The sequence below is a fragment of the Alligator mississippiensis genome, chromosome 5 (genome assembly GCF_030867095.1).
Source record: "Alligator mississippiensis isolate rAllMis1 chromosome 5, rAllMis1, whole genome shotgun sequence".
NCBI classification, from domain to species: domain Eukaryota; kingdom Metazoa; phylum Chordata; order Crocodylia; family Alligatoridae; genus Alligator; species Alligator mississippiensis.
Window position 1 is genome coordinate 61,295,428 of NC_081828.1, and position 25,977 is coordinate 61,321,404.

General features: G+C 40.1%; 1 protein-coding gene across 1 annotated transcript; it reads left to right on the plus strand.

Annotated features, from left to right (window-relative positions):
- Positions 1-9,577: 9,577 nt before the first annotated feature.
- On the plus strand, positions 9,578-25,375 carry RGS18 (regulator of G protein signaling 18). The gene is made up of 5 exons (XM_006278148.3): positions 9,578-9,891; positions 10,523-10,624; positions 16,666-16,727; positions 18,880-19,046; positions 24,337-25,375. The coding sequence occupies exons 1-5, from the start codon at positions 9,773-9,775 to the stop codon at positions 24,592-24,594; spliced, it is 708 nt and encodes a 235-aa protein (XP_006278210.1). The 5' UTR covers positions 9,578-9,772; the 3' UTR covers positions 24,595-25,375.
- The last annotated feature ends 602 nt before the right edge of the window (positions 25,376-25,977 follow it).

The following is a 25,977-nucleotide window of genomic DNA, read 5'->3' on the forward strand; positions in this document are numbered from 1 at the left end:
CATCAGGACCTGCTGATTTGAACATGTCTAATCCCACCAGAAGTTCCCTGACTAGGTCCATTTCTTATTATTTTGGACAGAATGTGGGGACTAAGGAGAAGAAAAATGTGGCAAGACTCTATTTCCTTCATTGGTTGGACACAGTGGGCACATCTATATGTGCACAGTTACTGCGCAGTAACTTCATAAAAAATTACAGTAACGGAAAATTACTGTGCAGTACGGGTGCTTGTCTATACATGCGTGCCCATACAGTGCAGTAACTATGGTGACTTATGCTGAGTTGGGTGTAAATTTGCGATGTACATGATGCAGGTCGCAAATTTATACCTGAGCAGTTACTGCACAGTAGGGAATGTATAGATGCCTTACTGTGCAGTAACCCAGTGTGTGGGGACTGACTTGGGAATAACTTAATTCCCAAGTCAGTCCACACACAGCATTACTGCACTGTAATGCCTGCACATGTAGATGCTGGCATAAAAACCACTTACTGCACAGCAATTTACTGCGCTCTAAATTACTGAGTAGTAAATGCACGTGTAGACACGCCATTGTGAAGCACATGCTGCACTCTTTCATTAGTGATCAAGTGGCTATTGCAGTAGATAGTCCCTAGTATATCCAGACTGAACCAGAATTCTTCCTAGATCTCCAAACATAAATCAACCTTTCTACACTCACACAATAGTATGTGCCTTACAGAGGGCAATCTAGGTGTTCTGTTATTTTGAGTATTTCATGGGAGTGGATTTAACAGAAGTTCTCCATTAACAGTTAAAAAGTAAAAGTTTGGGATCATTCCATATTTTCTTTTGAAATAAATTCTCAGGAGCAGCATATTACAGTGCACTGTGCAGGGCTGATGCTATTGTCACAGTTTATTAAAGTGAAATTTCAAGGTTCCAAAATATAATCCCTCTTGCTCTGAGTCACTTAAAATTAGATTGGACAAGCCACTCAGGTATATGCTATGGACAGAAAGCAATATTGGCTGGGGGTTGGAACAGATGACCTAATAGGTCATTTCCATTTCAAACTTATATGATATAGTGGTAAGGCCACCAGAAGGTAATTCAGTTAAGGATAAGAGTTTGCTGCCACAGTCTTTCTTAAATCAGTTTGTATAAACTATTAAGGTTACAGTGATGACATTTTTCATGTATGTAAGTCACAAGGCGACAAAATTATGCCAGATCAACATGCATATAATATTACATGCTTATGAATAAGTAAAAAAGAGATTCAGATGACTAATTCTATTTCAGAGAATACCAAATAATGCCTTGGCTTTTTTTTGTAAAAGGCAGCTGTGTGGTTAGACCCAACTTACAACAAGCAGGATATGATGTACAGACTAACACTGAAACTGCAAATGCTGGCTAAAAATAGAGACCGTCTCTCTCAGGATTCTGAGGGCTTAGAATGTGGTTTAACACAGGAAATTTTCCAATCAACCTGATTTTGATATTTGTGACTCATTAAATGTTAAGTATTCCTATTATTATAATATTTAATATGATGCAGCATCACAAAAGCTACATTCTTTTGTTCTCCCCACCTCCCTTTGCAGAAACTATTTTTTTCTTTCCTCCTCTTCCTCTTTCCTTTGACTTCCCCACACCACTGCAAGCCACATAAAGCAGCCTTCACTGAACTTCCTTCAGAATTTTTTTGTATGTAGTTCCTTAACTGGTGTTACAAACTTGACTGCAAGGTAATAATACCCTGAATTTTCTCCAGGTGTTTGGCCATATATTACTAATTTACCTTACTTGGTAAGAAAGAGAGCAAGAGCATAGGGTTCACAGGAGAGCCTTGTTGTGCATGGCTGTGCAGAGGACCAGAAGCAACAGGGAAACTAAGATAATTATATTTTTAGAACCCTAATAGACTAACTCTTTGGAGACACCAGCAGGGATGGGTCAAGTGTCTCTTGCTAAATGTATGAGCCCTGTGTCATCTCCAAATCCTACCTCTTTGGAAGTGAGAAACAAAAAGAGAATATAGCTTAAAACTTCCCCCCTACATAGGAAGACATAAACGGGAATGATTATGTTTTAATTTAGTAGCTACATTGAACAGTTTGAAAAAGAAATTTTGATTTGATGTGAATTGAAGTTAAAAAAAATATTTTTTCTATAAAAACAAACAAAACCCCTTGTATGTTTCAGGTTGAATGAAACATTTAAATTCCATTATTGGCATCTCTAACAAACTCACAAAAAGTAAATGAAGGCCAGGTTTAGGAATCATTCATAGAACTAGCAAAGAGATGGACCTTCTGCTTTTACCCAACTGATTGGGCACTCCATGAGGAAAACCTTCTTTTTCTAAGGAGATTAAAACTCATACCTCCTACCTCTTCTGCACCCTAAGCACAAGGATAAGGTCATAACACTGTGGTATTCATTCACTTCCTCCTTTTGGAGATGTTCTACTCTGCATAAAATATTTTAAAAATAATTCAAGTAGGATCTGGAACATAGCTGCTCCTCCTCCCAAGTTAGTGCTCTCACCAAGCTTTAGAGTAATTCATGTATTTGTTTTGAGTCAAACATTAAGGTTGAACTTGATAAATGATTCTATATGGAAAATATTCTTGGGGTAGTGGGCTAGGTTCACAAAGTTAGTGAGGAACCAGTGTTGGTAGTGAGCACCCTTTAGTCAGTAGCACTGGTTAGTGGATTTGTCCACAGTGTGGGAGATTCAGCTTCAATTCTTTCATCTGCTTGAGAGGATTTAACTCAGTAGTGTAATGAGGGGGTGGGGAGGAAGTGGGTACTAGATGTTGACTATAAGGGGAGATGAATATGAGTCATCAATGTGACAAAGTAATTAGCAGAGTTAACCGCACTTGGTCATACATTAGTAGGTGCATCATGAACAGGTCTAGGGAGGTAATGCTCCCCCTCTATACAGCACTGTTCAGGCCACATCTAGAGTACTGCATCCAATTATGTGTGCCACAATTCAGGAAGGATGTGGACAACCTTGAGAGGGTCCAGAGGAGGGCCACTCGTATGGTTAGAGGACTTCAGGGAAGACCTTATAAGGAAAAGCTGAGGAACCTGGACCTTTTCAGCCTCCTCAAGAGAAGGCTAAGAGGGGATCTTGTGGCAGTATACAAATTCACCGGGGAGGGGGGAAGCAGCAGGGAATAGGAGATGTTCTGTTTAACAGAGCACCCCTTGGAATAACCAGAAACAACAGCCACAAGCTGATAGAGAGTAGATTTAGGTTGGACATCAGAAAGAACTTACGGTTAGGATTGCCAGAATCTGGAACGGGCTTCCAGGGGAGGTGGTGCTCTCCCCTACCTTGGGAGTCTTCAGGAGGAGACTGGACAAGCACCTGGCTGGGGTCACATGACCCCAGCACTTTTTCCTGCCACTGGCAGGGGGTTGGACTCGATGATCCTTTGAGGTCCCTTCTGACCTTAGCATCTATGAATTTATGAATACTGATCACTAGCGACTGATGTGGGGGAGGGGAGAAGGAGCAGAGTTTTACCTTTCTTGGTTTTCCACACTATGGAGGTAGCTGTTACTGCTGCAGCTACAGCTGTAGAACTGTGGACTCAGGCTGAGCAGTACTATAGCATGAGCTTCTCAGGATCTACCCCCAATGCCCTCTTTGCTACACCCCAGATATGCTATTGGGTGTAGGGATGCACCTGCCATGGACAAGACTCCCCAAGGAGTACCATTCTGCTCACCACACTCACCTCCCCGCCCTCTAGACACAATGCTCGCTGCAGAGCTTTGCCTGCCATGACATAAACTCAGGAGGTATATGTTGGCACCCCCTTTATAGTCAACACCCAGTGCTAGTGCCCACTTCTTCCCCCCCTGCCCCTGCCCCCTGCATTACACTACTAGGTTCAATCCCTGCAAACAGAGCATATAATCATAGAAAATTAGGGTTGTAAGGGACCTTAGGAGGTCATCGAGTCCATGCCCCTGCTCAAGACAGGAACATCCCCAACTACATCATCCCAGCAAAAGCTTTGTCTAGCTGGGTTTTAAAAACCTTCAAGGATTGAGATTCCACCACCTCTCTTAGTAACCTGTTCCAGAGTTTCACTACCCCCCCCAGTAAAAAAAATTCTTCCTAGTATATAAACTAAACTTCCCTTTCTGCAACTTACGACCATTGCTCCTTGTTCTGTCATCTGCCACCAATGAGAACAGCCTACCTCCATCCTCTTTTGAACCTCCCTTCAGGTAGTTGAGGGCTGCTATTAAATTCCCATTCAGTCTCCTCTTCTCTAGACTAAATAACCCCAGTTCCCTCAGTTGTTCCTCATAAGTAATGTCCCCCAGCCCCCTCTCCATTTTGGTTGCCCTCCACTGGACCCTCTCCAATTTGTCCACATCCTTTCTGTAGTGGAGGGCCCAAAACTGAACACAGTACTCCAGATGTGGCCTCACCAGTGCTGAATAGAGCAGAATAATCACTTCACTTGACCTGCTGGCAACACTCCCACCAATGCAGCCCAATATGCCATTAGCCTTCTTTTCAACAAGGGCACACGGGCCTTTCCTGCAGAGTGGCTGCCCAGCCAGTCAGCCCCCAGCCTGTACTGATACATGGGATTGTTCCATCTTAAGTGCAGGACTTGGCACTTATCCTTTTTGAACCTCATGAGATTTCCTTTGGCCCAATCCTCCAATTTGTCTAGGTCACTCTGATTTTTAGTCCTACAGTCCAGTGTATCTATTACTCCCCCCAGCTGAAGGAGTTGAAGCTGAATTTCCTACACTGTGGACAAATCCTCTAACCAGTGATAATGACCAAAGGTGCCCCCCACCAACACTTGTTTCTCACTACATTTGTGGACCTAGTCCCCTACCCCAAAATATTTTCCACATAGAATCATTTATCAAGTTCAACCTGAATGTTTGACCCAAACCAGTTCAATAAACATGATTTTTAAAATGATCATTTATCAAGTTCAACCTGAATGGAGGAAGTTTGCCAAAGTTCACCAAACTTTGGGGTAAAGTGTCCACACCTGAGGATAGGCTGGTGATCCAGACCAACCTTGACAGACTCAGAAAATGGGTGGACAAAAACCTGATGGCTTTCAATACCGAAAAATGCAAGATACTCCACCTTGGGAAAAAAACCCGCAGCACGCTTATAGGCTCAGCAGTGCTACGCTTGCTAGCGCCACAGCTGAAAGGGACTTGAGGATCATGATTGACCACAAGATGAATATGAGCCACCAGTGCAATGTTGCAGCTAGTAAAGCAAGCAAAACTCTGGCTTGTATCCATAGATGCTTCTCAAGTAAATCCCAGGATGTCATCCTCCCTCTGTACTCAGCCTTGATGAGGCTGCAGCTGGAGTACTGCATCCAATTCTGAGCCCCACAATTTAAAAAGGATGTGGAAAAACTTGAGAGAGTCCAGAGGAGAGCCACACATATGATCAGAGGGCAGGGGAACAGGCCCTATGATGAGAGGCTGAGAGCCATGGGACTCTTCTCCTGGAAAAGCGCAAGCTCAGGGGGAACGTGTTGGTTGTGTTTAAGTATATAAGGGGTGTACATCAGGATCTGGAGAAACGCCTGTTTACCAGAGCACCCCAAGGGACGACAAGGCCAAACGGTCACAAACTCCTCCAAGACCGTTTCAGGCTGGACATAAGGAAAAACTTCTTTACTGTCTGAGTCCCCAAGGCCTAGAGTAGACTGCCTCCAGAGGTGGTGCAAGCACCTGATCTGGATTCCTTTAAGAAACATTTTGACTTTTATCTTGCTGGGATCCTTTGGCCCCAGCTGATTTCCTGCCCCTGGGGTAGGGGGCTGGACTTGATGATCTTCCGAGGTCCCTTCCAGCTCTGATGTCTATGAAATCTATGAAATCTATGAAGCAGTGTTGATTCAGTAGATGATGCTCATCTAACCCAGCTCTTCCTGAAATAATATCCTTTCATAAAATCTATCGGCACTGAATTCTTGATTTGATATCTAATGGATGAGGCATAGAAGTAAGGTTTCCATGACACACAGGCCTGTGGCCAAAACTGGTGGTTTTGTTCAAATTCTAATGCAGACAGTGACATTCAGTTGACCGAAATCTCTGACCAAAAGAGTAGCATTTTAATGGTGGGTGAGATGACCTACATAGGACTTCGTATAAAAAAATGTTTGCAATCATATTAGGATCATACAGAAAACTTTAACATATTATCATCATTTTTATTTTAAACTAACATGTCAGAAGCTTTGTGATATTAGTATGACACATACGTTAGAACAAAGAAAAGTAAATACTGAAGCACTTATTAAAAAATCAGTAGTAGCTGATAATTTGGATTATGGTAGGACAATTTGGCATATGTCTAAATCACAAAATTAATAATCATATGGTCTCTCTGTGTTTGTTCTTATAAACCAAAATAAACCAAAATGAATTGTGTTCAATCTCGGCCTGTCATTTCAGCAATTTAAATTCCTACTAATACCTACATTTAAATAGATGGAGTAGATAGATACCTATACTCCCCAATTATCTCCTTCTGCATTAGGATTTAGCCATTTATCTTTAATCTTTTCCCACAACTTTGTTTTCTAGGTCACAGGTCAGGGTCAGTTTGTTTATTAGGGAAGAGAGTGATTGGCAAGTTCAAAGTAAATACCCTTCCTCTAAATGTTGCTGATGACTGAATTAGTAACTATCCAAACAGTAAGTGTTTTATTATCTGTAATTAATGTAGAAAAAAAAATACTGTTTAAAAAAAATCTAAAATGTTGTAAATAGTTCATGGAACTACAAAGATCCTTCCAAACACTTGCAAGAATATTTCTAGTAAAACACAACTTTATTTAAATGGGTCACCTATTTAAAGGGGAATATTGTCATGTAAGCTAATTTTACCCTACAGAGAATTCACGTTTGACATCATCTGGCATTTGGACTGGCTGTCCAATCTGGGCTGAAAGCAGAACACAAATATCCTGATCAATTTTTAGAACAAATAGCATTATTTTAATTAGAATTGTGACCAGTGTGTTCATTTCCAAAGAAAATGCTGAAAGTCTTACGCATTTAATACCATGCTGAATAAAAATGATAGGACACTGGAGCACTCACCCTAGGTGCTCACTTTTGGTGCAGGAAAAAACTGCCACCACAGGCACACAATCATGATGGCATGGTGGCAGCTGAAGTCACCGCTACCCCCATGTGTCACAACTACCCCGGGGCACCCAGTTGTGTCTCTGGAATATGTATAGTAGGGAACCTTAGGAGGAGAATGGATTTAAAGGATCTTACAGTTCTTTCTATTTCCTATGCCTGAGATATTGGAAGTCCAATTTCAAGGTGCCTAAGCCAAAAGCACACTTCAATCAAAGATGTTTTCTTTTCTTCCATTGTTCACACAGGGTAAGCATGGAAATCCACTTAATTGCAGCCATTTAAAAAACTGTTCATGCAATTAGGTGAGATTTTCTATTATCCATTAAGCAATTAACCAGAACTCTTAATATAAACAGATATATGAAGAAGGGTTAGGATTTTCAAAATTGATGCAATTAGGCAATTGATGTGCTTATCAGGAATACAATTAACTGTGCTCAGTTGTATAAAATTCCAATTCTTGTCAGACCATAAGACTCTAGCAGATTTTTTTTGTAGAGCTGAAAATTATTAACAATTATTTTCACAGTACATATGTACTCCAAAGTAAAACAAATCTAATTTATTATTGTGTCAGTATAAAACATTGAACTAAGGGGACTGAATAGCTCAAGTTATCAAGAACTGAATACAGAATCTTTACCCATAATTTAAATGTACCTCTAGACCAGGATGGTTAGTGACCAAAAACAGTTAGTAAGTGGTGACCTTAGGTGGCCATGTGAATACTGGCCATCTCTCTCTAGCTCTGTGAAGATACAAACAACAAATCACAATACAAAATAGTGCTATTCAATACTAATTCTCCAGCATCATTAGAAATAATTTGTCTGGGTGGAATTCATCAAAAGCTAATATATGAACACTGTACTACTAATGTACAGAATTTATACAGTAGCTAATTTATGCTTTATATCAGAAAATGATTACATTATCCACGGCTGCCAGTACAGCCCAAGAAAAAAAAATCAAATGTGGGTGCCTATATCTAAACCTGTTTTTAGGAATCTAAGTCACTTTTGATAATGAAACTTTGGTGTTCCATAACAGAGTAGAGTACCCTAAGTAACTCCAGTCCACTCTGCCCCATTCCAGTGAGTTACCGAAGCAACTGTAAAGATCTGTGCCTTTAAAGGTCCTAAATCTCAACAAAACATATCTGTAGCTTTCATTAACTACAGTGGTATTTGACTGTCTTGCATGCCTGAAAAATAGTTCAAAATCAAAACAAGTGTTTTCAGAGACTACTAGACTATAGGCATCTATCTGAGGATTGAGATGAAAACACCCCCTTCTCCACCCACTTCCAAGACTTGCTTCAAAACAAGCATCTCTTAGGTCCCTGTCACCTAAAGAAAAGAGAATACTGCCACAACCTAGCAGCATGAGGCAGCATCTCACCCTTAAGCAGGAGGAAAATTCAGGCAAGCACAAGAAGCCCTGGTTTGGTTATTCCATAGCCATGGACCAAGGTTTTCATTTAAGTCCTTCTTCCTCCCCTGCTGCCCCAGCTTCAGTGCTTAGCTGCTAGAGCAGCCCAGATCAAACTTTGGGACTGGCTCAGCCAAGTCAGGCCACACCAGCTGGCTAGAGAGGCCCTTTCCATGTCAGGAACTTGCATTTTCTGTTGAGAGTAGTTCAATGCAAGCTGCTTGGTGACCTCTGGCCATGGTCCAGTACTGTCCTGGGCATCCTTTATGAGATCTGTGAGCTGGGACAGCCAGAAAAGTTGGGGCTAGGACTCCCTCGTAGGGACAAGGCAGAAAGGAATCTTGCACAAGTACTCCAATCATTTGGTAGGCCTCCCCCAGGAAAGAAAAAAAGATGACCTCACAAGCACCTGGCACTACCAGTGGCCTTCTGCTCTAGGCAGGAAGAGTTGCAGAGATAGGACTGCCCTAATAGGCTTCTCTTGACCTAACTGGGAGCCGCAGGTTCTCAATAACTATTGAAACTCAGGGCTCATTTCTTTTGTAGCTAAAATAGATTGTGTTCCTAGTCTTATTATGTATCCAAAACTGAAGATGGTAGTCCAGGTTCACTTAAATATATATACACATATGTGTGTGTGTATATATATGTGTGTGTGTGTGTGTGTGTGTGTGTGTGTGTGTGTATTGCAAGAACTAAAGGTAATGGCATGTGTTACTTAGTGCAACACATCACATTACTGCACTTTTGCAAATTTTCTGTTTAAATAGAAATTCCATCTGACTTCCATGAAAATGTTTAAGGGAAAAATTATGCTGTCACCCTCAACCTAGCAGAATATGATGTTCCATAAGCACAAACTACACTCTGGCAATAGCTGTGTTTATCTTGTTGATCAACACCCATTTTGTAAATTTGTAATCTCACTTCCCTAAATGACAGCTGTAAAACAGAACTCTACTTAAAGTCTTAAGTATGTGCAGCTTCAGTTTCAGTGGAAGTGGAGAACCTCCTTCTTTCCACTACCTGTTTATGGCATTTTTCAACAACCAATTGCGAAGCAACAGAGGAGTCAGCTGTGATATGTGTTACCCTTCTGAACTCAAACATATAGGAGATAGTAGAAGGAACTAACTTCTGCAATTAGGCTAAAGAAGCATTTTTAGAAAACTGGAACCCTTGTAAGAAAGATGGAGAATCCATTAGTTTTAGTTCCCCAACTAAATAATTCTGCTTCAAAGGAAAAGACCTATTACAATGTCATAAAATCAACAAATAAAGAAGAGACGAACAAAGAAACCAAGACCAGGTAAGTTTTTAACACTGCACTTTCAATGTTCTATTATCATATATGTGAATTTAGGGCATGGCTATTTTTATGTATGTCTGATTTCCATAAAAAAAATCATGAATCGCAAGACTGGGACTTGTACACACAAAATATTTATTTACCAAAGGAATGTTTTTTTTAAGACCAGGAATAAGAAACAAATAAGATAATAAACCGAACAAGAAAAAAGCAGCTTTGAGAAATGGTTTTTAAAATGCTATCTAACTTAAAAACCTAAGAAAGTTTTTTAATAGTTTCAGCTGATAAGAGGGCAAGTATTTTCTTCTTCATTAAAAGTGAACAGCAAAACAATCTGATCTGCCTATACTGGCTCACTAGCATTCAAACTTTTTTTCTTGTCTTCAAAATAACTGAAAGACTGGAAATGAAAATACTTTCGTTACCCTTCGCATGCAAAGGTGTAAAGGGGAAATTAATTTATTTGTATGATATATGTGGGAGAAATAGCATCAACATTCATGTAAGTAGATGCAGGAGGAAATTAGTAATGCAGAGAGAGAGATTAGTCAGAGGATGTTTGAAAAAAAAAAAAGAAAAAAAAAACCCTCTCTCAAAGCTTGTTTTAATTGCTGCTTAAACTCTCTTGTAGGGTTAAGGAAAAGAGAAATAGGCTGAGCCTTCTCCTGCAGAAGACTGAATTCCATGAAAATGACCATCTTGACAAACCTGAGACTTTGACACAAGTTTCAAGGTGAGCTTTGTAAAATGTAGAATACTTTCTTTCAGAGCTGTTTCTGATTCAGAAGAGTCCATAGATTTTTCTGTGTGCATTCAGGCTTTACATAGAATAATACCTTGATGATCTATTTCATTTTTAAATTTAGCATAATGCACTGCAAGATTTCTAACAGGGACCTGCATACCAGTATATTTAATGATGCTTTTACACCAGGTGGGCCAAAATGTCATTTCTCTGTTCACAGTAGTATCTTCTTTTCAGATAGTTCCATAGACTTCAAAAAGGACTATTTGTGGTATTAGATAATATTCAATATGACTATCAGTAGCACAATCTGACCCTACACATTTATTTCATTTCTATAATAAACAAAGTTCTCCTGTAGTGAAGGAAGGGTGAAAGCAAAGTGGGATGAAAAAATGTATACAGGATGCAAGGATGCATTGTATATAACCATTTATAATCTAGTGCAAAAAGAAGATGTTTCTACATATACATTATGAATTTACCAACTGATTGTCACTGTAATTATTATCTTTTTTAATATATTTAGTGACATCTTACTTTGTAAGTTGACTCATAGATTGTACAAAGGAATTGTCAGGCTTTTATGTAGTTAGCAGATGTTTCTATTTACTTGGAAATCATATGGTTCCTTAGGTTGTTCTTCTTTCAAGGAATCAGGTCACCCTGGATGACATGATATCATAATGGCATTAAATATATAGTACCAGTTTTTCCACTGAATCAGAAGCTGAGCTGATACTAGTTTACCTCTGAATGAAAAAATTGCATTTAAAAACTATGTAACTTTTCCTATGATGTATGATTTCCCACTGTAAACCCTGCACTGAAGCCATGCACTGCACTAAACCCATAGGAGTTTGCTGAGAATTGATTCTGAGAATTGTCTCCCACTGTAGGCAATATTTCATTAACAAAAATACTTTGGTGATAAGGGTTTTCAGTTTCTTTCTTCCCACCAGAGAGAGAGAGAGGCTCAGCTCAGGACATTTAACTATTTTACATGTTATTCCTCTTCCTTTTTGTTTTATTTTATTATTAAACTTTGATCACTTTAGACAAAAAAAATCAGGCTTTTAGTAATGAATACCATGGCAGGGTATAAGGTCCATCAAGGACCAGAACGCTGCCTTATTAAGAACATAAGGGATTCTGTAAGGCTTCCTAAAAACTGACTGTCTCCATGCACAAATTTTTACAGTGTGCACCCAAGCACCTCACAAAATCAAATGATAAACTCAAGTTCATGATAAAATATTATCCTTTTTACCCTGAAAACTATTTTTCTCTTTTCTTTTTCTTCTCTCCTTTGTTGGTGTTAGAAGAAGGTTAAACTGGGAAGAGAGTTTGGCCATTTCTTCAGAAGTACTGAGTCATTCTGATTGAATTCAAATAGAATTCACTTCCTGGAAGTCTTTTTTTTGTTTTTTGTTTTTGTATTTTATCTTGGCATATAAAACCATGACAAATCTATATCTAATAGGATGAGACACAGTGGACATGTCTATACGTGCCATTAAAGTGCAGCAATAAACTCCAGAGCTTATTGCCTCGGAGTTTACTGCTCCCAGGAAGCTCCCATGTGTGCCATTTACATGTGCACCTGGATGGCAGCACATTGAGCTGGGTTTCAACAGCCTAGGCTGGCAGGGGACCTGGGGGAGTGAATGTGGGGCTGCTCTATCTGGGCTTAGTGTACTGTGGAGAGGCTGGCTAGGACAGAAGGGTATTCATTCTGGGGCTAGCAGGAAGACAGCCCCCTCACTGAAGCACTCTTGTGCCCCAGCCAGCTGGGTTAGCATATACACGTGCACTGCTACTCACAAAAAAAAACTTTGCTGCAGGGTAGGTAGGTTAGGAGGGCTGCCTGGTGCAGAGTTTATTAGTTTCCTGCACCCTAATAGGGGCACATGTGTAGACACTGAGACATTTATTGTGGAGCTAATTAGTCAGCTTCACAGTAAATTTCTCATGTAGACATGCCCGGTTTCATACCAGCTTAGACAGATGTTGTATTTTTAATAGCCATAGTTATTCTGATCACTAATTACACTTCAGCTGTTTAAGTGAAAGACACTGAGACTTCATGCGGATGTTACACTGAGAAATTTGAGGTGTTAGATCAGGTCAAAAAAAGCCCCCTGATCTAATTCAGTGATTAGGTGCTGGAAACCTTATCTAAAGTAAGTCAGGGGAGGGGGAGGGGCAGGTGGGATCGGGAAGACAATCGGGGTCTGTGGGGTGGGTAAGGAGGGACTGGGGAGCTAGTGGGGTCCACAGGGGGCGTTAAGGGGGTAGGAGTTGGCAAGAATAAAGAGCCTCTCTAATCCTGCCTGACCCCACCTGGACACCCCTCCAACTCTCTCCCAATGCTGCCAAACCACCCCCAAACCTGAAAGTCATTCCTGGTGCCAGTTTTGCCAGTGATCACATGTGCCTGGAACTTAATTGAAGTAAATTGTAAAGGGGGGAAGGGGTGGGAAGATTGGGGAGGCTAGCAGCTTTGTGCAAGGGACTAGCAACTGTGTTGGGGGTTGCAGGGTTTGGTTGTGTCAGGAGGTGATGTGACTCCACCAGATTGTTGTTTAAGACATTAAGTGACATGGCTACCCGTGACTGGTATTCGGTGATGCAGTGGTGGAGGAATGAGACCTTAACCTGCACGATCATGCGGCCAGTGCGTGATCGCTAGTAGCCTAACCAATCAGGAGTTACCCCTAGAGCGTGACTGGCTGGACCAGCATGCTGAGGCCTCCAGAATGTTCCATCAAGGGGGAACCCTGATTGGCTAGGGAGTCTATAAAGGGGACTGCGCGCCTCAGCGTAGGGTCCCCAGACACTCCCGAACTCAGGAAGACAGCCTCATCACCTGTCTTGTCTGGACAGACCCCTATGCCTCTAGCTAGATTCCTAGCATAGGCTACCACAGCTTATAGCTAGACCACGCGCTATCCGGAACACCCTGTGTGTTGCCCAACTAGGCACCATACTTGTACTGATAGTAATTTCAGCTGCAGTCAACCTTCACGATTACACCTTGCTTGTTACTCGCCGCTACCCATCATCTGTTCATTATCTGTACCACGTCGTCTGTGTCTACCTGCCACTGTAAATAGTACTCAACTCGTTAATCATCTTGTTGGTTTGTAAGTAAATTTATGAATTTTCTTCACCTACTAGTTGTCGCGCTTTTTTCCTCTCTCACACTTGGCATCCCCGAGCGTGTCTGGGTTGGGGTCACTACTCAGTGCCCCACTCGACACGCAACTGAGGCCATTTTCCAAACACCAGCCTTGAATTATGGCCCACAGGTTGGATCAGGAGAGCTCTCTGCCACCCCAACCAGGGACTATTTTTAGACCCCTGACCTCTTCCAGCCCCAGAAAAACAACCCCCCTAATCTGCCTGCCACTCCCCTGACCCAACCTACTTTGATTGCCTCCTAGTACCAGCAAATCTCAGTAAAAACAGCACCAGGAGCAAATTGCAAGATCAGGACATTTGGCAGGATCAGGAGATGGGGGTTGCTGGTCTGTGGGGGAGGGTTGTCCTTTTGGAGGTGGGCGGACGGGCTAAGGGACTAAAAATAGCCCGGTGGCATGGGTGGTGGGAGTAGGAAGAGCATACCTGATCTGACTTAGTGCACCTGCAAGATATAGTTAAATTACATTGGATTGGCCATTTTTTAACCAATCTAATCTTCTTGAAACTTCTGTACAGTTCACATTTCAATCGACTTAACTAGGGATCTAAATGTAAGGTCTGCACATGGGTGAACTAAGTGAGATTGGGTGGCCATTTTTAATGTGATCTAACCTCCCCTTCTATGCATTCTTCAGCATCAAACCACCTGCTCAGTTAGGAGACACCTTCAAAGGAAGCTGATAGGTGGCAGGTCTATGGAGTATTTCCTTTTTCCTACAGACATCATCACTTCTGGTTCTGACTCAGATAGCTGTTTTTCACTTACATTTTGCTCTCAGTCAGGTATTGAAATGACAAATATCCTGTTTCATGTCTACTGATGTAAAGTTATTCAATGCAGTGTTGTTTTGGTTTTTGTTTGTTTGGTTAGCTGGTTTGTTTTGACCAGGTAGGTGCTTTTTCCATGCAGAAGCCTTTTTGAGTAGTTTTGATGTCAAGCAGGATATACCATTTTATGGTAGTAGTGAAAAATGCCCGTCGTTAAAGGGAAGTTAGAAATTCCACTAATCTTTGCCGTACAATAGGGTCAAACTGAGCAGATCTTGGGTTTTGGCCCCTCATATGAAAGTACTCACTGCTACTTCTAGGATTTGGATTTATTAATGATTTGATCCAGATCTAAGGTGGCAAACCCATACCTCACAACCTTGCCATATTATGTATACTCTGGACTACATCTTTGGTTTGAAGTTGTCAGGTTTATCTTTCACAACTACAAACTCCACTCAAGAGCAATACCATCTTGTCGTCTTCAGTCATATGTGTATGTATAGTTCAAGGATCTACAGCTTTTGTGTTTCCTACAGAGGAAGGATTCTTTAAGAAGATGATGTATCCTTTTTTTCAACTGTATAACTCCTCACTTTGTTGGTCTTATGCTACAATTAGAAACTAATCTCCTCAGCATTGACACCTCTTGAAAATGATGCTCCGACTTAAAACTGCATTCTTCTTTGTCATGAGTTCACTGAGGAGGTGAATAATAATTTGCTCCAAGAACAATATTGCCATTACCCTAACATTTCCTTCCAAAACTGGCTAGAATTTCAGCTAATTTTTTCTGAATTCATTCAATTTGCCAGAAGAAGTGACACTACCTAAGTTGTAGGATAAAGGAGCTTTAAGCCACTGTTAGAAAAGGATTGAACCATCCCACTTCTTAAAAATATTGCAAGGGCCAGGGTCTAAGGATCAGTGTTTATTTCTCATCGGGAGAAACTTGAGTTAAGGTCCTGATCAAGTGGTCAGGAGACCTGGGTTTTATTCACAGCTTGTTAGGAACTTCCTTTAAGAACAATGCATTATATTTCTAAAAGCCTCCAGATTTGCAATCTGGTGACACCATTTACTTTCACCTCTCCAGTGTTTTGCAATGTCTGATGAGAACTACCATATAATAGCAAAATATTATTAATTAGAAATTGTCTAAATAAATTAGACTACTTAGTGTAGAGCTATGTCAGATTCCAAGTACATTCTGTTTATCTTAGATTTTATTCCATTTCTATTTTACAGATATAAAAATACAGTCCACATTCTTGTTCAAGATTAAAGTGTAACTAAAACAATTTCCCAAACTTTACATCAATACAAGTGAAATATTTGCTCTCTGTTGTCTGTCAAATACAGTGGAAAGCTTGAGATCAATGAGGAGGAATACATGCACCTTGATGCATGTGCATGTTTGTGCATGTGTGTGTGTGAGAGAGACAGATACTGTGTGTGTGTGTGTGTGTGTGTGTGTGTGTGTGTGTATGTGTGTGTGTGCGTGGTTTAAAAGCCATCATCTCAAAACAGCATGACATTTGAAAAAATGTTTGCGGTAAACAATACATATGCTATTACTCTTATGAAGCTATTGCCTTCATCATAGTGCTTTAACTTTGTTTTCACACTATAGAATATCCTGTCTTCCATTTAAAAATAGACTGTGGTAACAAAGCCTCAGATCGACTGCAATCAAAACTACATTTCTGCAAAGAGTTTAGTACCTAAGCCTTAATATTTTCAATGTTTAAGAATGTACTCAACCCGGTTCTATTATGATTTGCATTTTCCTTAAAGATCTGGAGCACTGTGACAAACTGAAGAGAAAACACTCCTTTTAAAAAGGGTGTAATACAATAGGCAAAACTGTCAGAAAAATAATTACCCATATGCCTTTAAAGTCTCTAGGTTCATGAGCTTCTTCTATAAGTAATCTAAACAGACATCTTGTGAAATATGACAAAGCAGAAGTACTAGCAGATAACATATGTTACGGTAGCTTCATAAATACACAAAGCACACACTTCATCAAAAACACTTTTTTGTGTCTTGTACAGTGTGTCCCCTGAAGACGTAGTGAAATGGGGTGAATCTTTTGACAAACTGCTTTCCCAGAAAGGTTAGTAGAGTTTTCCTCTCCCTGAAGATTATCATTACCTGATGGAAAATGACACAATGTAGGGGTGCAATTAAATAGACCTGGCAGTTACCTAAATTAAGTATGATGGGTCATTTATAGTGGTATGAGTTTCTTCTCAGCTTGTACGCTTAGGCAGTAGCATTCTGTCAACTACTGAAAATGAAGAATTGATTGGTAACTTTTAAGTTTGGTTTTTCATCAGACAAAAGTAATACAACAATAAGACACACAATAAAGGCTTTCTTCAATAAAGAGTGAAAAGGTGACAGTAAGTAATTAAATCATTGTTTTGTACTGAGTAATGAGCTATTCTGCTGCACAAAGTCTCATAGAATACTTGGATAAAATCCATTAAAGACTGGAATTACTAAGCAATTGTTTAGAAAAATATTCACTGATATTAGGAGAGGTCTTCATCTACTTAGCTCTAGATATTTAAGATTAACTCAGAAAAACTGCTGTGTTAATATAAAGCATGAAAGCTGATTAATAGAAAAAAATCTGAAATCTATTGACTCCCTCACTATTTTGCCTCTCCCCAATATAAAGGAAAAATATGTCTGTGCCCTAGTGATCTGGTATTTTACAGGTTACTTAAAGTTTATTTCTCTTCTCACTAAAATATCTATTTGTGACTATTTGTTTTTTCAAGGGATAAGTAGCCATGGAGTGGCTAATATGGAGTTTACTATGGAGGTTATTCAACTAAACAATGGGAAATGCATAGTGATGGAAAATGTCTTGAATTGTATCAGAAAAGAAACAAAACATAAGGAAAAGTGTTTCAGAATGCATAGATGCTTAAAACGATTGAATTTTACTCTTTTTTGTTATTTCTGCAGTTCTTTCTCAGTTAAAGAGGCTACTGACATCAGTGGGATTTTGCCTTAGGACTAGAATAGGGTGGAAATTTATTAAGGAAAGTTTTTCCTAATGGAATATATTGGCACGTCCCAATGAGAATCATGTGCGGTTTTAGACGTCTCAAACTGCACACGGTGCACGTGAACCCATTCTCCACACAGTTGATTTGCAGTGTGGAGGGATTTTTTTTTTTTGACACTGGGAAATCCCAGTGTCAAAAAAAAATGCCACAGAAAAAAGGAAGATGGCACGTGGCAGCAGCATGTGCTGCCAGAAAAGGAGTCTGGCCAGCTAGGGCCGTGCTCTGGGTGCAGGCCAGGCTCCAAGTTGCCAGCTTGGCACTGCTTCTACTCCAGGAGGCACCCAGAACCCCAAGTAAGGCTGCAGGGGCCAGCCCCAGCCTCTTCTACCCTATCCAGAGCAATTTGCTGCATACCAGAGTACACATGCAGGAGCATGCCACAGGAAAATAGCAATGGCACTAATATGTGCTGCTGCTATTTGTGCAGTGGGAAATACACGCCTCTGCAAATGCATGTTCATTGGGATGCACCCTATTTGTTTTCAAGTTAACATCAGAAAAGTAGCTGGTTCTGAAGGTGGCACCTTCAGTGCATCCGTTCAGGTAGATGCGTCCTACTGCAACCATTGTGAGTTGTCTTTGAATATTTTCAAGTTGGTTGTAGACAGATTTAAAAGTAAGTTAAAGAGATGGCTAAAGATTTTTTTTCTGAAAATAAAAGCTGGATGAGATGTCAGGAGGCAGGAGGTGTTTTTTAAAACTACAATAGAGATGTAGAAAGCCACAGAGCTAACAGGTTATGTTGGATGTGACCAAGGTGTTAATATGAATGTTTATGTACAGGATTTTTTTTCTATGTGAGCTTCATATTAATGATGAGCAGCATCCTGCATGATCTCTTGTTTGAACAATGGTGAAATATTCACTGAGAGAGCAAAAGCACAGGAATGGAGTCCTAAAGAACCACTGCTTGTAGGTCCTATATCCAAGAAATGCATCAGCTTTAGTAGAGTTGTTTCTGAAACAGCAGTGTAAATGAAAATGGTCAGCCCTGAAAGAAATCACTCCTACACCATTATTAAATACATTTTCAATAGAAATTTGTAAGACATAATTTCAGAAGCAGTTTAACATTGGTTTTTAAACTTGAAAAAATAATTGACATAAAAGAATTATGTTTCCCTGACAGGGCAGACTTTTTAATGATTCAGTTAATTTAAAACATTGCAATGCTCACTTTTGCAGCTGGACAAGAAGCATTTGTAAGGTTTCTGAAAACTGAGTTCAGCGAGGAGAACATTGAGTTTTGGATAGCCTGTGAGAATTACAAGAAAAGCAAAGACTCTCGTGAACTTCTTTCACAAGCTAAGAAAATGTATGAAATATTCATACGAAAAGAGGCTCCAAAAGAGGTACAGTAAAAACATTTGTGAGGATATAAAGTGCTTGACACAAGCTGCACCTTATAGCATTTGCCCTTCAGAAACACAGATACAGATACATTACCCAGCAGTCACAAATAGTTCAAATTTGGGCACTGACACAAGATTGCTATATCTTAAGAATCAGACTGCTACTTGAAAAGAAGGGATGGGAGCCAACCTTCACGGACCCCTTCTCTCAACCTTCACTCTTTCATATAAGATTAATTTAATAACCCTAGAAAAAAAGCATAGTTATTAATATGTCACCCTAGTCAAAGGAATTTGTAGAACTTCTCATTCCTATACATTAAATCATGTTGAGTAAATTAAAGGTATGTTGCTCAGATAATATATTTCCAAATACTAGTCATTTCTCAAATTCTATCTGCTGCCACTTATGCTTACTTCCAGAACAGTAGAAATAGTCTTTCAATCTGCTAAGCCAGTAATTACAGATCCAATGATTGTATTATTGAGATTTCAAAAGCATTCTTTAATAAAACAAGTGCTAAAATAGACCCTTAAATTAAACACATCTTTGCAGGTAATGAGTAAAAACAGAAAATATTTATTGAGTGACGCAGGGTTTCACAGAAGGAAGATCTAGAATAGATTAAAAGAACCTATATTGTAATAGAGAACAAACGCACAGAGGATAAAGAGTTCTCCTTTATACTTTTCTATTAGCACTAGTATTTATTCTAGGTCTTTATTTATTCTATTGCCCATCAAGAATGACAGGGGGGACGGGCAGACAGGGATGGAGCCCCATGTCCAGCCCCGTGCCCCCAGCACCATTCCGGGTCCAGCCCCGCTCTACCACCACCACCCCCCCCCGCAACCGCTCCAGGTCTGGCCTTGCTCCACCACTACCCCCCACTCTGGGTCCGTGAGTCTGGCCCCGCTCTACTCCCCCTTCACTGCTCTGGGTCTGGACCTGCTCCAAACCCTGGTACCACTCCAGATCTGGCCCCGTTCTACCCCTCCCCCAGCTCCAGCCTTTCTTTATCCCTCTCACCACTCTGCGTCCGCCTGGTCTGCATCCATTCCCTCCGCACCCCCCTGCTACCTCCCCCTCCCTGCCAGCTCTTCTTTGGGGTGTTGGGGCCAGGAAGTTGGAGGGTGCCACCACCATGATTCCCCCTTTGCCCTTGGCCAGGGAGTCATGGGGAAGCCCTGCTGCTTGGGTGGCCAGGGCATGTTTGCCACCATCACAAACTTCCCTGGCAGCAGCTCAAACTTGGGCCTGCACAGTCCGGGCCGCACAGCCAATCGCTGCCCACCCTCTCGGCAGTGCATGTGCAGTTGTCCAAAAGCATTACAGACAGACAGACACACAGACAGACAGGCTAAGCCTTTTATTATATTAGAATAGAAGTCCTTTAAAATTGGTGCAAATTGTATTTGTCATTCCTTTACACTGTACAGCTGCAGTAAATGGGTCCTTCCATAAATGAGTAAAAGAGCAGTTTTCCTTATAACCTGAATAGGGCTGGGCAGGCTGTAAGGTAACAAACTCCAACTGTACTCATTTGGCTGAGCAAGGGCTACCAGGTCAAGCCCCTTTGACATGTCTTTGTATGTTAGTACTTCTGATTTAATATGAATCTATGAGATGTGAGCAGATTATGGATTAGCTAGATTGCCTTTGTTTTATCAAGCATTCTTTCCTAAACATTTGTATAGGAAGTGTTAAATATTAGCAAGTATCTTTTGAGGTAGCACAGAAAAAGTATCACTGCTCAGCCTAAGGGATAGGTTTTAAACAGTGATGAAATGTAAGACTTTAAATTTCCCTGGTTTGCACTGGGGATTACCACTGCTCCTTGATGAGTCGGCTTTCAGCTCCCAAAGTGCTTTCAACTCATGCTTGCTTTTCCCCTTGCATCATATATCATATTAACTCAGATATAAGAGGATATTATTCCCCAATCAGCATGGGGGAAAAATCCCCTCATTTTATATTAGGATATCAGCAGTCTGCTCCCCTTCCCACCCCTATTAAATGCATTGTCCCCATCCTTTAGATACACTGGCTAGAAGCAGCATGTTCTCAAATATGGAAACCATCTATGAAGTTGATTGAATGCAGTCCATGCTGAGCATGCCCATAAAACACATGGCCTATTAGTATGTTGGGCAAACACAGTAATGGAACCTTTTCTGGGGTTTGGGGCCTTTAAAATGTGCACATGTTCCTTCCACCGGGAACTAGCACTAGGCCTGAAGGTATTGCAATACCAGGCTGGCACCAGGAGGGCCAGGGCCATCCATGATGCCAAAAAGTGATGCAGAGAGGACCACTTAACCATTCCTCCCTGCTGCATCTCCAAGGACTTTTAATCCTGGACTCTTCCCTACCCCAACAATTGTATCTTGCATGCTTTTATTTGCAACTGTATGTGTTTTCCTAACCATGTCCCTATTGCGATGTGGTATTGTTGTGTGGGGTTTCCTGTATATTCTCTGCTTTGTAAGTGCCACACCTGTTTGTAGGCATTGCACTCACTGCTCCCCTTTTTCTTTCCCCATTCTTATGTCCCACCACCCGGCTTTAGTTAGCTGCATGTTTCATACGTAACTTAGTTGTAATTCCACCCCTACCCCTGTTCTCTACTATGTAGCCTTCTACTCAGGTCTTCCTGTATTTCCTTATGCTTTGAACTTGTCATCTGAACTTTAACATTTTCTACATTTGACCTTAGTGAAAAGGATGAGATGCTGATGGGAGCCTTTTTAAAAAATAAGGTTTAAATAACAATAATAATAATAATATATTTCATGTTCCAGATCAAATCAGCCAAATCATATCAACTGAGCAGTACTCAATCATTCCAAAAATCATATTGACTGAGCAAGCAGAACTCAATCATTCTAAAAAACATGTATGCTGCTAAAACCGGCAAGCATTCTGTATCCAAGGCTCTCACCCTGGGACTTCAGATACTTCCAGACCCACTGGCAGGCATCCTAGATATAGGCCCAAGCCTGGAGATCTTGGGATTCAGATGCCCCCACTGAGACTACTTGATCTGATAGGAACCTATCACAAAGCTAGGTTAGTGCAGCCCATCTGAAAAAGATATAGTGCCCATTGTGCTCAGTCCACCTCAGTACCAACTCTTTTCAAGTCATGGCCAATCACTACATAAAACAAATCTTAACTTGTTCTTCACTGCCACAGCTGAACAGTGCCTTTCTTTCCCATTTCCAATAATTCCTGTTTCTTCACAAGCCTTAAATGTCTGACAAACATCACCAAACTCCTGTGTAGCTGAGTGGCTCTGTCACCCCCTCTCTCAGCCTGTCACACGTGATTAGCGTAACCCCATTCTTTATGGGGTGGAGATGGACAATGCAGCAGTGTGCCTCATCGGCATATAACATTTTAGAGGTTCCCAAGACTTGTAACAAAAAAACCCAAGTCCCGTTTAGCACATGGATCCTTTGTGGAGGGTATCTGGAGTACACACACATACCAAACAGTGTTGGGCTGTGGGGTTACCATGGCTTGAAATGCTGTTGACTCTGGTGAGACCCAGTTCAATGAACTATGTAAGTCATGAGCCTTTTGGCGCTGAACTAATTTAATGTACAGTGGACACATCTACACAAGATGCTAAATGCACAGTAGACTAATTCTACTGTGCATTAGTGCATCATGATGAAAGCCATGCTAATGCACAGTACAATTAGTCTACTGAGCATTAGCATCACTCTGCTGTTTTTGCCCTCCTCTTTGTCCCTTTCTCCCCCTTACTGTCACATGTAGCTCACTTCCACATTGTGCTTGTGGAGGGAACAGAACCTGAGCAGGGTCTGGCAGTAAGGGAGGGCAGGAAGGATGCAGGGGGAAGATGTTGGGGGGCAGAGGGCAAGAAGGCCGTCTGACCCCACCCCAGCCACTATTTTCTGTGCTGTGGTAGTAGGAAGGGAATAAATTCAAGACAACACTCAAATAATTGGATTCTATACCTGGAAAAATTATAATAAATTTATAATTTTTCCATTTATAGAATCTAATTATTTGTGGGGGTTGTTTAGCTTATTTTGTATTTGAGTAAATATGCTAACAGAATGTGGGTTATAATGGCTAAGAAGAATTTTGCATAGCAGCTGTGAAAGCCAGCTTCTTTATATGCATTGTTCCTAGTTCCCCTTCCTAAGCTGATTGTCTATAAGAGCTAGTGATAATTGCATCTTGACCAAATAATGACATAATAAACTATAAATATATATTTTTTATTTGATGCATGGAATGTTCTCCACAACAGTATCCCTGGTGGAGGTGGAGGAGCGGGTGTTCCAGTGTGTCTTTTCTACAGTGCTCCAAGTAGTAGTTGGGAAGCTGAATGGCCCTTGATTTGTCCATTGGTGGGAAAGGACAGGGCGCTATAACTGGGAAGCCCAAATTTCAGGAAGTTATTTCTACTTTGGACCACCAAAAAACAATTTTTACCATCTAGCAAGACACTTTAAAAGGCCCTTTTTCTGACTCCAGTTGGAAAGTATCTCAGAATTTGGGGACTTGAAGGACAGATAGTTCCATTAACTGATTTTCAGTTTTTTTGTGTACAAGCTATTTGTTATTGGTACACTTTTGCAATATATCTGGATGGTGAGGAAGGCATATTTCAATTAGGAAAATAAAAAAGTTATACATAAATTAAATGAGCTACTCTAAATGTTGGCTGGAAATTATTGTTTCTTAAATAAGGTGAGTATTATACAGCTAAACACTTTTTTATATTAAACATCTTTTCCTTGACAATTGCCAGTGTTAATACAGAAGTAAATTTAAGCTGTAACAGAAGAGCACTTTCATATGACTTCTCAAAATCCATTAAAATGTTTTGCTTAACACACTAATCAGAATATCCTAACCCTCCTGCTATTGAGTCTCTCCATACAAATTAGAAAACTAAAACGTTTAAAGTTTTGAGCCTGAAAAAATGTGAGTATCTTTGACTCTCAGTGGTTTCCATGAGAATACTCTATTGGACTGAACACATTTCTCTGTATCAAGTGTACAGAGAAACTCACATAGTATCTGTGATTACTAGTTTTTACCTTTATCTAAGATATCTTTCTATAGTGACTCAGTTAATAAATGGTATTTATCAAATTTATTAACCAATTAATAGAGTTTACAAGACTTACCTCTAGTTGGACGTACAAATTTTTTCATAGGAAGTAGTTTTCTCATTTAGAATACTATTGTTATTGATGATAATGCTTGAAATAATGAACTATGTGTTTTTTTCATTCCTTTTTGCAGGTTAACCTTGATTTTCACACCAAAGAAATCACAAGTCAGAACATTGCACACCCCACTCTTAGTAGCTTTGATGCAGCTCAGGCCACAGTGTACAGGCTGATGGAGCAAGACAGTTACCCACGCTTCCTGAGGTCTGCTGCTTATTCAGATCTGCTTAAGGGGATGCATGTCAACCATCCTGCTCCTAGAAGACGATCACGCTCTTTTACTTTCAATGAATTCCAGGATGTGCAATCAGACTTCACCATCTGGCTATAAAGAAACTTAACCTACTTAGACTCTAAGTACTGTAGCAAATAATAATACACAACATCTTAAGACCAAATCTTTTTGATGATGTAACTCTGCTTTGCTCTACTTATTTAAGTGGAGTTACTTCTATTCATTCCAGCTAAGGATCTGGCTCAGAAAGCTGTATAGTCATTAGTTTCACTTAATATAAAGAGATGTGCAGCATATTGGCAAGATGTGTTAAACATGAAGTATTCATATTGTATATTGTATCTTTTAAGTCTCAGCTGGGAGAAACTATTAATCACTCTTTACAAAATGATATAGAGCAGTGAGAGCTTTAACTCTATGTGATGAAGACCCTGGACCTATAATATTTAGAATGCACAGTCACCATCAGTCTATTTACAAATCATTTGCACATAATTAATGTTGTTGCAATATTTCCTACACTAAGCAGAAAATAGTGGTACTCTTTCATACAGAAAACACACAGAGACATAAATTAGGTGGAAAGTTAAATTATAATGATTTTTAACTACAGTTGGAAATCTCCATATTCTAGGAGACACATTGGGCAAGGCCTATTTAATTTTATAGTGATACATACTATATTTTCTTATTACATATATTTTCATATCCTCTATTTAAATTAATCTGTGTTGTTAAGCTTTGTGATAAACTATTTTATTATATTATTTCTAGTTAAATGAATAGTAATGGGATAAGAATATGCAATTTAGAATGTTCTAATTAAATAATGTGATTAATATTCTAATTAAATAACAGTTCAAGAATTGGGGGTTTTGTTATATTCATTTATAAGTTTTGTAAACTTGGGAAGCAAGCTTTGAGTGTGAATTTTTGTAATCTTTGACATATCCCTAAAATGGGGATACATTACAACTGCAAAGTCAGTTACACATTACATACACATTATTATATATCTGTACGCATTATTCCTGCTTAAGGAAAATATGCTTATATATACTTAACCTTGAGCACAGTCGTAATGTACCTAAGAACATACTTATCTCTATGCTGGTTTTTAAGTCCTTTGATTAATCTGGGGCAGATGCTCTCGGCAGAATATGAGGCATCTGACAGTCATGGAATTAGAGTCCTTTTGTCCCAAATACACAGGCCTTGATTTTTGGCTTGTTTGTTCCAAGTTGATATGTCCTCAAATGGAAAGCTTGTCTGGAGGACAGCATTATTCAGGATGAGACTCAGAATGTCTTCATTGGGTCTCCCCTGTGGTTTCAGTTCAAGCTGCTGAATCTTTCATTTAATTGAATGTCTCCACTTCATTACTGTCCATGTGCAAGATCTTTCCTCTCATTCAAAACCTCATTGAATGAAAAAAAAATGCCTCTAGACCCAGGAAAAATGGCTCACTAACATCTTTAT